General features: G+C 36.1%; 1 protein-coding gene across 2 annotated transcripts in view; it reads right to left on the reverse strand.

The window, feature by feature from the left end:
• Window positions 1-3,673: 3,673 nt before the first annotated feature.
• cabp7a (calcium binding protein 7a) overlaps window positions 3,674-13,163 on the reverse strand; it is a 28,712-nt gene continuing 19,222 nt past the window's right edge. Inside the window, exons 4-6 of one of the 2 annotated variants that reach the window (XM_025897128.1) lie at window positions 12,239-12,389; window positions 4,529-4,652; window positions 3,674-4,374 (exon numbers count right to left, since the gene is read on the reverse strand). In XM_025897128.1, coding sequence (XP_025752913.1) covers window positions 4,570-4,652; window positions 12,239-12,389 — 234 coding nt within the window. In that variant the 3' untranslated portion in view covers window positions 3,674-4,374; window positions 4,529-4,569. Of the gene's footprint in view, window positions 4,375-4,528; window positions 4,653-6,113; window positions 9,437-12,238; window positions 12,390-13,163 lie in introns of those variants that run through there. The other variant, XM_003454177.4, reaches the window with a different exon arrangement.

The following is a 13,163-nucleotide window of genomic DNA, read 5'->3' on the forward strand; positions in this document are numbered from 1 at the left end:
TGAAAGTAAATTCTGAATTTCATTTTGAAATTTTGAATTTATGATTTGATGTGCCATATCATATGCTGGTTTTGGTGGTAGCTGGTAGATGGCAGTGCAGTCATCCACCAGGAGTGCTTCACGCTTCCATCTGCTGACAAGCTTTACGGATATGCCAATTTTCTTTTCCAGCAGGACTTAGCAGCTGCCAGCAGTGCCAAAACTACTGCCAACTGGTTTGCTGACCATGTTATTTCTGTGCTTGATTGCCCGGCTAACTTGTCTGACGTGAACCCCATAGAGAATCTGTGTGATAGTGTGAAGAAGAAGAAGAGAAACATCTGACCCAAAAATAGAGATAAGTTGAAGTCGTCTTTCAAAGCAATATGGGCTTCAATAAAACCTCAGCGCTGACATAAGCCGATAGCTTGTGTGCCACGTGGCATTACTGCAGTAATTTGTGATAAAGGAGTGCTAATCAAGAATTGAATGAATAAATGAACACACTTTTCATAAGTTTGACATTTCTGTAGTGTAATTTTTTTCATTGATCTTAGGAAATTTTCTAATCATTTCAAATCATAGACTTTTAATTTACTAAAATGTAATGAATATCAACATGGTTTTTATAGTTTAATATCTAATTAGTTTTTATTTTATATCATTCTAACATTTTCATTACATTCAGTTAAATTTCACTTAGTTTCCATAATAAGTTAGCATATTTAAGTTTAGTTTTAATTTAGTTTTTATTAGCTTCAGTGTGAGTTTTAGTGTTTTATTGTATGATTTCAAACGCGGAGACAGAAACTTAAACTCAAAAGCAGCTTTATTGCTAGACACCAAGAAAAACCCTAACTAAAATTGAAAGTACAAAATAAACTAGGCAGGCGGGCAGACAGAACACACAGCTTGGTGAGGGTACGACACACCACAGCAAGGAAAACACAGGGCTAAAATACACATTGGAGCAATAAGGGAATGGGAGACAGGAGGGAAACACAGCTGGGAGAAATCAGAGCTAACAAGACAAGGGGAAGCAAAAGCAGACACACTGACATGAGACATGGACTTTCAAAGTAAAACAGGAAACACGACAGGCACACACTAAACACAAGGACACAGGAACCAAAACCTAAGAACGAGAAATCACAAACCAAGAAGAACTGGAAAGTAAGAAATACAAAACAGAAACCAAAAACACTAGTAGCCAAAAAACCATGATCAAATCCAAGATCAATAATAATAATAATAATAATAATAATAATAATACAAAAAACCAAAACACTGGATCACCGACCCAAGACCGTTACACCTACTGTCTGTTCAGAGAGGTGCCAGGGCGGACAGCATAGTGATTTTATTTTCAATAAAAATTTGATCTTGATCTTATTTTATTTTGTCTCTCAGAAAGCCTATTTGTTCAGACTTACGGATTTCTCAGACAGTTTTGAAGGAGGGAGGACTGCAGTGAGAAGTTTCAGGTGTGACTATGTGGCACTGGCAGTTCACATACAAATTAAGAGACACAAAACACATTATTTTTCTGTTTTCTAGTTTATGTGTGGTCAGTGGGGAATTAGAGGATAACTTTAAAATGAGTTCAAACTAATTTTATAGGACTTCTAAATAAGCTTGAGCCTAAAGTAAATTGTGTACTGCATACTGCAAATGTGTATTAGAGTTCTGCCTTCTACACCTTTGTTTACTGTTGGCTGGTCTGGATTATTATGACTCGGATGAAATATTTAATCATTTCTAATTCTGGTCTTACTAAAATATGGAAATAAAAAAACCAGAGACTAATGAGCCTATCCAGGGTTTCATCTATGAAGGCTAAACAGGCTCATCAGTAATGGATGAGAAATGTCTCGATGTTTCTGCTGCTGTGAGAACCAGCGCTTTTAATCACTTGCACTCTGTGAGAAATATTGTGGCCTGATGTGACTGCTAATGTCCCTGTTAAAAACACCGTGATCAGATGTTGCAATATGCACTGATATAATTTACAACGCTGCGATTTCATAAAGCTTGCGCCAGTAATCTGTATGCTGTATGGGCAGTCCAGTTTTATAATGACTGGCAAACGCTACAGAGAGTCACCTGACAATGAATTTAGTTGAATAGTTTAAATGTGTTAAGCATATATGAATGATAATGACCTGTTGTGTACTAAAGGGAGTAGGGCATTTGGAAGAATTGGCTGAAACAAGAATATCCACTTGAATTTAGTATCAAATTCAAATAAAAAGAGAACAACACTGTTTGATATGGTTTCCAGTGAAATATCAAAACACACACACACCAAAAAACAATATGGCTCATAAATAGGGAATGTTCCTGCAGTTTCACTCATAGGAGATCCAGGGAACAATGCCAGTCTCATAAAATACAGGAGGTATGTTACAATGTCAAGAGACTGTCTCTGTAATATGCTGCATACAGCTCTTTTTGATACTGTCACCAAGGCAAGAGGTCAAAGGTGAAGTGAAGCCATAAATAGAAACATTACGTGGTTAATATTAACAAACACTATTTACATGTGTGTTCTACCAAACAAACCTTATTTAATAGTTTCAGGTTTTCTATTATCAGTCAATACCAGACATTGCCTTTGTTTCAGTTAAAACAAAATAAAAACATGTCAGTCTGGTAAAGTCTTTAAGCTTTCACAAGTTTGTGCCTCAGAGCAACAAAGACACTAGTGATATGCAGAACTTCAGTGGAATCCCCTTTTGGACTGATGCAATAAGAGCTTCTTTTTGCACTGCAGTTGAGCGATAATATTACCATGAGTCACCAATCCCATAGTAAATCTGCGATAACTCTAGTTGGGGTTTTTTAAACAGCAAAGCTTCTTCTAACTTTAGTACTGCACCTTCAAGTAGAAACTGAGGACTGCCTCTTCTTTTTCAACCATGATTTATGGGTTCGTGTGCAGCTTCATTTTCTGACCTCCACTGATCATTAGGTCACAATAATGGTTTGTTGCTCTTCCATTGGTTTGTACTAAGGACTATTTCTTTTCTGTGTCTCCAAGGTTTTTACGTAGCACACAGAAAAGATGAATGTCATACCGGTTATTTCCTTTTGATTACCAGTGTTCACCTTGAGGCATTCGGAAACTGATTAATGTTGAGACAAAAGAAATGAAATACTTTCCGATTTCCTCTCCCTCTGGGATTGACAAACCTGTTACTCACTCGGGTAAGGGCTTGCGCTGCTATTTGGTATCTAGTCAGGTTATAAAAAATGTGGCTAAGGACACAGTATAAACCTTATTAGTGGAAATGCAAGTCCACAATGGATTAACAAGTGAAAAAGCACTTAAATGTTTTTGTTTAATCATGTCTGTAGAGATTTTTATATTTATTCCCTTTACTTACAATTTCTACATACATTTTTCCCAGGAAAAAAATATACATGCATATACAAGTATTTCTCAGTATCATTTAAAGTGGTGAGCACTGTTACTTTGTTTATCAATCATGATACTCCTTTCCTGTTCCAGGGGAACATAAGGCCAATGTCTTCACATATTATGTGCCCTTTATGTAATTTCATAAACACAACTGACATTTGAGAGTTTTTCATGCCAAAGACAGAACAAAAAATCTGAATTTAGGAAACAAAGCCAATACATTGTTATTTAGAAATGAGTTTATTTGACTGACAAATACATCCAAGAATGGCTCTGCAGACTAGGTAGTTTGTTAAGGAGCCTATGTCTTCACCAAACTGAGCTTACAAATGAGGCAGAGATCCGAAGTAATTCAAGTGCAGCTTCAAAACAGACATAAATAAATAAAAAAAATAAAAAGATTTAATCTGGTCTCCAGCAAACAGCATTACAGTAGGCAATAGTCCTTCATTGTCATGTATTCCTTTTTATATACCAGGCTACAGCACACTTTATTTTACAAAGAAAAGGTTGGAAGGGAGTGTCCATGTTCTTCACTTATATTAGCAATCCTTCAAAGTATCCTACTCCTTATGCATGTTGTCTTATTTAATTTAGTGTAGGTCGCATGGTCAGTTCCAACAACAGACACAGATGCTTTTTCCTTTTTTTAAGGTAATGATTTCGGACTGTTTCAGCTAGCTGCTACTAGCAACGTGGCTAATGTTAAAAGCGTTGCTACTGTACTAAGCAATTCAAAGAATTCTCTTAAAACTTGAAACTTATAAATATATGTATGTGTGTAGGAGGGGGGAGGTGGGGCTAACATTAGTTCTGTTTTGTTTTGGGGAACAAAAAATAAAATCCAGTCAGCCTGTGACCCCGCCCACCTTCTTATTTCATGATTTCGTTTAGTCCAGGTGGCGCGCGTGCTCTCAGCTGACGCTGAGCGCTGAACCGGTGACACTGTTGAATGGGTCCGTTATAGGCGAAGTCTGAGTTTCAGAAAAGAAAAGAGAGACACGTGAAAATAAAGCTCATAGCTAAGTCCATATGAAAGAAAGTGCTTGACTTTCCAAGTGTTCATTTCTAACAGAAAATAATGTGTTTTGTGTTATTTTAGCCAACATGTAATTGATGTAGGCAGACCCTTTTTACATATCTGCTGATCTTCTGCCAGGCCAAACAGATCAAACCTCAGGCTCAGGCTCAGCTGTCCCGCTTCCATCTCTCCATTCCCACACTCCTGACACTGAACCAGCCCCACTGATATCTAAAAAGAAGGTAAGTTTTTTAATGTCAGAAATGTGTCCAATTGCAGGGTGCCCCTTGTGAATGTTTTTTTTTCTACACACTGTTTATTGCAATTATGCATTATCATTATAAACCACATAAATAGAGCAGTTTTCGAGAAGTGTGTATTGCTCTGCATATAATTTGCATGCTGCCTATGACTGTTGCAGGTGGTGAGAGCTTTCTGAAAGTTAAAACAAATTAAAACCTATAGTTCCACAGACTCAGGACAAAGAGGTGTTTCAGTTTGATATATTTTGTTTAAAAATTGATATCCATAGGAATATTTAAGTTTTATTTGCCAGTACTTATTATTATAAATAAGTATACCGCTTTATAGATGAGAATTTAAATTTACTTTGATTCAAAAAGCTAATGTATATTATATTTGTATTTGGTGTAAGATAACAATCAGTGTTAAAAAAAAAAAAAAAAAAAAAAAAAAAATCAGTTCTTCCTCCAGTGAAGCGGCTTTTTAAACATTTTGGATCTGCCATGCTGAAGATGTCCACCAGTACCTCTGAAAGCTGTGAGCTCCTCCAGGCTAGTCTGCTCAATTCAGTTTATTTATTTTTCATATAGTGCCAAATCACAACAACAGACTGCCTCAAGGTGCTTTATATTATGAGGTAAAGACCCTACAATAATACAAAATTGTAAACATACTTCCCCTTTGCTGGAAATCCAATGCGATTTAGCATAAGAAAATGTCAGCCCTAGTGGCAGCAATGAAAGAAAATTTTCTTGGCAGTCAGTCTTAATGTTGATAGTGTCATTTTTAAACTGCTATCAAAAGCTGAAACAAAAAATCCATACTAATGCATTTTAAAATTATCACCATTCACAGGATTTTTTGTTTGTCTTTTTGCAGAAAACATAATATACAGTAAATCATGTGGTATTTTGATAGGTTTTGCATCTCAAGATGTCTTTACGTTGTTAGCTACCTTACATTACAGACAATTACTGACATGTCAAAATGATTCAATTGTATGACATGCTGCCGTTTTAGTTATTCAAGACAGTCTATAGACAGTAGATAGAATTGTTTTTAAGTCATACTGTAATAGTACTGTAAGTAATTAAGAAAATTCTATTATGTGCAGGTTATAGTTAGTTACTGTTAGAAATAGTATCCTCTAGACTGCTTTAGGGCAGCCTGACCATAGCTCTTGGAAATATGAAATATAAAAGGTCATTTTGTGGGGATAAATGTGACAGATGGGGCCAAAACACTCAAAGCCAAAGGGTGTTTCCAAATAGAATAAAGCAATCCATGGATTCAATAAACCACAAAAAATCCATCACTTTCTGTGGATTTTAATCTGAAATGTCAGGATGTCGATCAATACCACTGAAACTGATCCACACCATCTCATAGAGTTATCCCGTGGTCTGTGATTGAGGATTTGACAAATCGAAAATGATTTCAGACACAATATAGACACAGTTGTTATATGGTTTATTCAGGTGAAATACTATTCCACAGACATAGAAGAACATCAGGTGGAGTCAATGAACAGATATCACATGTTCAATAAACATTTTTGCAAGATCCAAAGACAAGTATAAAGTACAGTGCAATGCAGAACATTCAGTAGACTACCAACATGTTTGTACAGTTTTTTTCACCTGTTAAAAGAAAATAAATATTGGTTTGTACATTTTGCTCTGATAATAAATAATGCGTCCATGTCTGATGGATTTCTATGTTTGTGTACAATGCCAAAATGTCTCAGAGAATAAGGCAACAAATCAAATTAATAACTTTATTCCCCAATGACAATGTTCCCTCACTGGTGATATAGGAAGTGAATTCGAGCATCTTTTGCCAGTCAGTTAATAATCTATTCATCACGTTCTAGTCAAAAAAATAGATACATCTATGGTAAAGTGATTCTTTATGTCTAAATTATTTTTGGAAATGGATGAACAATCATGGCGGTGAGCTGTATTTGTGCATTGCAGCACATGTTAAAGTGCAAAATGGAAACAGGTTTTTGTAAATAAATGGACTTTTATCGTTTTTGTCTGTGTTCCCCTAAGAGTTGACACTTTTGACAAATTGCTGAAGTGCATGTGATAGTCCTTACCCTGCCTGGCTCTGTGAGATAGTTGTGTTTTTGATTCCTGTTTGTGGTTTTGGCTCCTTTTAGATCCAAGTTTGAGGAACAGCCAATCTCCTTGTTAAGTCTGATGTAATAGCCATTACTGGGTCCAAATACTCCCTCAGATCCCAAATGCAAGCAAACAGTGAGGCACCATTTCAGTGGTTATTGTAGCTGTTTTCCTGTGTAGTCCAGGCACCCATTAAAAAAGGAGGATGTATAAGGTTGAAAGGAGTTAGTATTTTTAAAACAAAGTATTAAAAAAAATATAGATCAGCACTGCTATAACTTTGGGTATTAACAAAAACCAAACTGGGATTGAAGTTAGGTTTTTGGACATACAATTTCATGAAAGTAGCTGCAACTAATTTGGCTAATTGTTGTTGAAATAATTCCTCTGCAAGTGCCCAGAAAGCTTAGAAAACACCCTCTATACCACAAGGTTAGTCATGATTTCCAAGTTATTGCAATGACGACGTCTCATTTGCCAAAATAATTTATACAGATATTGTTGTTGAGCAGTATTAGATCTTTTTGTGAGCCATTTAAATAGTAGTGTAGGGTACAATGAGTTTATAAAAGCGTAACTTAAATGTATGCTAAAAATGAATGAGAAGCTGGCAGTGGCAGAATGATGATTTTTTTTCCCATTTGACTCAGATCTACTGAATGAGGGACACAGCACTGCAGCACTTAAAACACTCGCATCTCAGACAACACAGTAGAGGCTTGGGCAGAAAACAGTATCATCAAAAGGTCAATACATCACGACTTAACAAGGGATATTCATAAGATCTGTCTTTATATAGTCTTTTTTCAGGGTAGTGTGGAGGGCTTTTTTTAATCTTTGGCTGGTGTTAAATACAAAGTTTATAAGAGACTGCAGCATTTCTGATTTCTGTTCAATAATTCAAAATGATCAGATTTCAGAAATTGTGCCCTTATGTGGCCCAGTTCTCCAGTCACCGATTCCTCCTTAGCTTTGGTAATGTTGGCTTATATGTACAATACACATTAATAACAACAGACCTTACCTAATTGCATGCACAACAATCTAACCTACACACTTTGTGTGTTGTTTCACATGTTATTATTTTATTGCAATTCTTTGCCATTCAGCCCCTGTTAAACTTTAACTCAATGGGCAGCTTCAGACACACAGTCTTCTCGTGCTTGAGCTTTCCATCTCAGTGAATGAGACAGTTGTTCCATTTTCCTTTGAACATCACCAAATATATCTGCTCTAGAAGTGCTATAGAAAACTAATGCAAAACAATTTCAAGGATTCATGTCTGTACTGAGTTTTGTGTAATGTCTATTTCACATACAGTTATTGCTCTTTAGCAACACGTCCAGACATAAAAACACTTAAAAAGAACAAAATACATTGATTCACATTTTTCCCTAATACCAACAAGATGCATATTCTTTAAATACTTGAGTGATGTATTTTGAACTCAACTACTGCCCCGTGAGTGTGTGATGACTTCAGGCCTGAATGTCCATATCTTAGCAATTCCAAAAAAACTTTTTTTCTAGGAGCATACTGTATATTACCACAGCCCTTCTTTTTCATGCAGTTGTATGCTTTATATTTGTTGTGAATGCTGATACCCTGCACCACACACAATTGCTCACAGTTTTCATTAAGGAATCGAAAACAGCTCTAGTACACAGTCATAACAATTAATACATTAAGAAGAACTTTTACAAATGTGTCAAGACGACTGTTTAAATCCATGCATGTCATGCATAGATGATGATCATTGTCTCAAGCCTGCAAAGCAGACAGAGTCGAGTGTTTACTGCATGACCAGTTATTTTCAGCCAGTTGCCTGTCCGTTCAGCATCTTCCTCCCAAGAACAGTTAACCTACTTCACCCTGCACCATCCTGCTAAGACCAAAGCCTGTGAATGAATGGGAGCATCCACACAGTCACATCCACCGCCCTGCAAACCTATTAAACCCTATAAACTATTATCTCACTTTCTTACCAAGCTATTGTTATTCCCAAGTGGTTATGAACAATGTTGCACCCCATACAATTTCTCCAGAGCACTGTGCACTCCAGACCTTGCACACAATGACACTTCCCACAATATTTCACAGATTCTTTCTATGTAATATTAACAAACCCCATAGTACACTGAACAAATACAAAACTGGACAGTCACTAAACTCTCTATAGCTGCCACCATACTGAATGCAACACTGCTCAAATGCACATAGCTAATGAATACTAAATGTTGTGTTACGAAGAGTGATATGTATAGTTAGCTGTCCATTTTAAGAGCGCCTCTGTCTCTTGGTACGTAAGGTCCAGGTGTCCTTGAAACTGTAAGTTGTCGGCATGTATTTGCCACCGAGTCAAATGTCTGTGTCCTTGGGGACTCCAGTTTTTGTATTCTACAGTCATGTTTTATTTTACACGCATGTGATTGTCTGTATTTGTTTTTGAGTTTCATCTTCACAGTCTTTTATGGTAGCCAGTAAATGCTGGTCAAGGCAGAAAACGCCTCAACTCTTATTTCATGCCACTTCGCAGCACCTGATTAGCTGCGATGAGCATGACGCTGATGATGAAAGCAATGGCAAAGGCGCATATCAGGCTTTTGCGCACACAAGTTTGCTTGACTTGCTGCGTCGGGCTGGAGCCTGGGGAAAAGGAAGTAGGAAGAGACACAAGGAAAAGCAAAATGAGCTGAAGGTCCACTGAATCGGGTATTATTTAATGGTTCAAAGACATTTGATTGTTATTTCCAAATGAAAAGCTCACCACAAAATCATACAACTACAAGAACACAAATGAAGGGGAGTGCACACAGCCAAGAAAATTTGCTTTCACACCTGTATGCTACATAATTGCATTTAGATTGAAATGTTAATTGGAGTTTTGGAACAATAAACCAATAAAAGGGCACCTGACTGGCATATTAAAGGACAAAACATTGCCAAAACCATTGTGAATCAAAGGTGTAATTGTTTAGGTCTAACGCAGATGCAAAATCATCTCCAGTAAAGTTAGAGTTCATATCTGTTGTACTTTTACATCCCCCCTTCCCCAATAAAAAATAAATAAATAAATAAATAAAAATAGATAAAATATTGTTTAAAAACAATATTTACTAGCTTTTCATTTCTTATGTTTTCTCCATAGGATTATTACTGTTCTCAGAGAAATCTGTCTCATAAATCACATAATAGGCAATTAATTACTTTTGAGAGAAATCTTCAGCAAATTTCATGTATCTAATAATAAAGAGGCATAATTTGTTTTTTGTTTTGTTTTTTCTGTGTTGTTTTTTCCCCCACTGAGTGAGAAGAAAGACAGAGGGGAGCAGAAATAATGTCATATTTTTCATATTACAGAACAGCAGCCTAAAAGAGCACAGCAGTTCACTTACTGCTGATAAGTACCTAGAGCACATTTTAATCGAGTGAACTTGCTGATGGGAGAAACTGGTATCTCCAGTTCTATTCATGTGAGGGCTGAGTTTTGGTGCGTGTTTTTTGTTTTGTTTTGTTTTGTTTTGTTTTGTTTTTAAATGCGATTGTGGGGAATTTTGAAGTATAAGAACTTAATCTGAAAGAAATAATAATATATTCATACTGTTCGACAATGTAAATAGTTGTTACTGTATTATTATTGTGATTTGGGACAATATAAGTACAAGCAAATTGAATTGGATGCAAGAAGGCGAAGCTTAATTCAAAACAAGTTGATTAGTCCAAAAATACAAAGTCCAAAATTTCAGGGCCAACTCGGGAAGAAAGCCAGTGATAGAATAGACAGACTCACAGGGAACCGAGCAAAGAGATACTCAGCAATGCAGAGAAGAGAGCTGAAAGATACAGCTATGAGGACATCACAGCAATGAACAAGACGAGATTACACACAGGTTCACGAGTGGAGAGCTAACAGGTGGGATACACAGCTGGAGACACAATGAGAGGCGGGGGGAAGTTAAGCTCAACACACGACACAGAGAACAACAGTTACTAAAATAAAACAGGAAGTTTGACGCTACAGAATGGGAGAATTGGATTAACTCGACACGTAAAGAAGACAGGAGGACCAGGCCAGGCAGGTGAACACAGAAAGACAAACAAAGATCAAACAAAGTGAAACACAATGGAAACACAAAGTGAACTAAATAAAGTTCACTAAATAAACAAGGCTAGAAAATAAGCAATGAAAACCTATATAAAGCAGGAGATAAACAAGACTTAGGACACAAAAGGGAATAACAACAATGCCATATATAGAAAAATAAACATCGACAACCAAGATACACAAAAAACCAGAGATAACCTAAAAAGTAGACCTTTAATACTAAGCAAAAATTTAGACAGAGGTTGCTGGAAAGATATAATAATTAACAATATATAGTAAAATACAAAACATTTCAAGAGAAAGAAAAAAAGAAAAGAACTTGCTTTACACGAACCCAAAGGAATTAAACATTTAAGAAAGAAAAAATACTCAAAGACTCAGAGACCATGATAGATTTAGCAGATGGTATCACATTACACAATCCTGGCTTACTTATTGTTGACTCCTTCATCATTTTAGAATTTATCTTAAGATTTTCCTCACTGAAATACATGACAGAAATACTGACCCCATATAAGCCAGTTTGCAGCTTTGGATCCACAGGTGGAGGCCTCTTGGCTTTTTCAAAGTCAAGGTTTAAATCTAAAGGTGGCTGTGCTTTTTTAGCAGGGCCCCTTAGCTTTGGAGTGACCTGCCTGGGGAGGTACGGCTCTCAGAATCGTGACTTCTTTTAAATCCTTTCTTAAAAGCCCCATTTTTTCCAGACTTTCTTTTATGTGATGTTGTCTTTTCATCATCTTTCTATGGTCCTTGTTATTGTTACTTTTAATGCTTTTACTATTTATACTGGCATTTCACCTTTCACTATAATTCAAAATCCTATATTTTAGACAAATACATAATCACAGAAAAGGACAGCAGAGCTTGCAAATGTGATGTCATTTACAAGTGAAGATCATTTGTGAAATTAAAAGCAGATATCATTTGCAACAATTAACAACCATTTGTGTGTAGAGAGTGTCTGTAATTATCAGGGCCTGAGCAGCCCAGAAAACCTTGTGCTTTGTTTACAAAGACATTATCATTAGCATAAATAATACATTATTATATGTAGTGGCTTGTAAATGTCATATCTTTAAAATGCACCATGAAGAGCTATACCATGTTTCATGTAACTTGAGGGACCTTAATAACCTATGAGCAATGGTAATTTCTACAATGCAGTTAAAAGTTTAAAAAAACAGGATGTTATTTTTTAATTCAATATTCATATTTTATTCATTTATTTGTTGTTTTGATTGTGTTTTTTTCTCTAGAAAATTCTAGATTACATTCTAGACTTTCGCTTTAATTTCAGGGTACAAAACACACAGCAGTATGCTGAAATATAGGAGGTTCCTTACTGTCTATGTCCACCTGGCAGTCCTCGGGGTTCTCTATGTGATTCTCCTCAGTCATTATGATGTTTTCGATGTCTTTCATGGAAAGATGATCACAGAAGGTGTCATACAGTAGCCTCTTCAGCTCCTCCACTGTAAGCTTCTGCATGTCACACTGGGGATAGACACACCTAACATTAATGTGGACACAGGCTGGAAGGCACAGTAAAAACATACAAATGCAAAGACAGAAATCTATAAACACACACAGACATAAAATATAGAGAGAATGTAAGTGCATAAATAGCACTGCTGTCTTGTAATTTAAATAAAATATTTTCTGCACTGTAGGCTTTACCAGAAGATGGAAGATATGAGTGATATGAATGTGCATTTTAGATTTCTAAATGAATGACATTTAGATCAAAGGAAAATTTGAGTGAGAGATTCCCCCGGTGGATCTGATACTCAACAAATCCTATTTCTGTTAAACTGTCTGATTTGAGTGCAAGCTCCTCATTTTAGGTGAAACAAGTGCCCCATGGATCTCAGATCTAAAATTTTAACTTAAGTATTTTGTGTCTTTTTCAGTAAATAATAAATATTAGATTATATTGAATATTTCATAAAATGGAAAACGAATGCAACTTAATCACTGAAGTCAATCTAATAAAGGTGAATAAGACAGCAAAAAAAGTATTTACTAACCATTACCACATCCCTTCCCATTTAGTTGGTGTAATCTAAAGTACTTTCCCTGGACACTGTTTTAGATACACTTAGTCAACTGTTTAATACAAATATCTGATCAGCCACTTACATGGCAGTAACTCAATTTCAAACTGAGCATTAGAACAGGGAAGAAAGGTGATTTAAATGACTTTGAATGAGGCATGGTTGTTGGTGCCATACTGGTCTGAGTAATTCAGAAAGTGCTGATCTACTGGGA

This window comes from Oreochromis niloticus, linkage group LG12 (assembly GCF_001858045.2).
Source record: "Oreochromis niloticus isolate F11D_XX linkage group LG12, O_niloticus_UMD_NMBU, whole genome shotgun sequence".
NCBI classification, from domain to species: Eukaryota; Metazoa; Chordata; class Actinopteri; order Cichliformes; family Cichlidae; genus Oreochromis; species Oreochromis niloticus.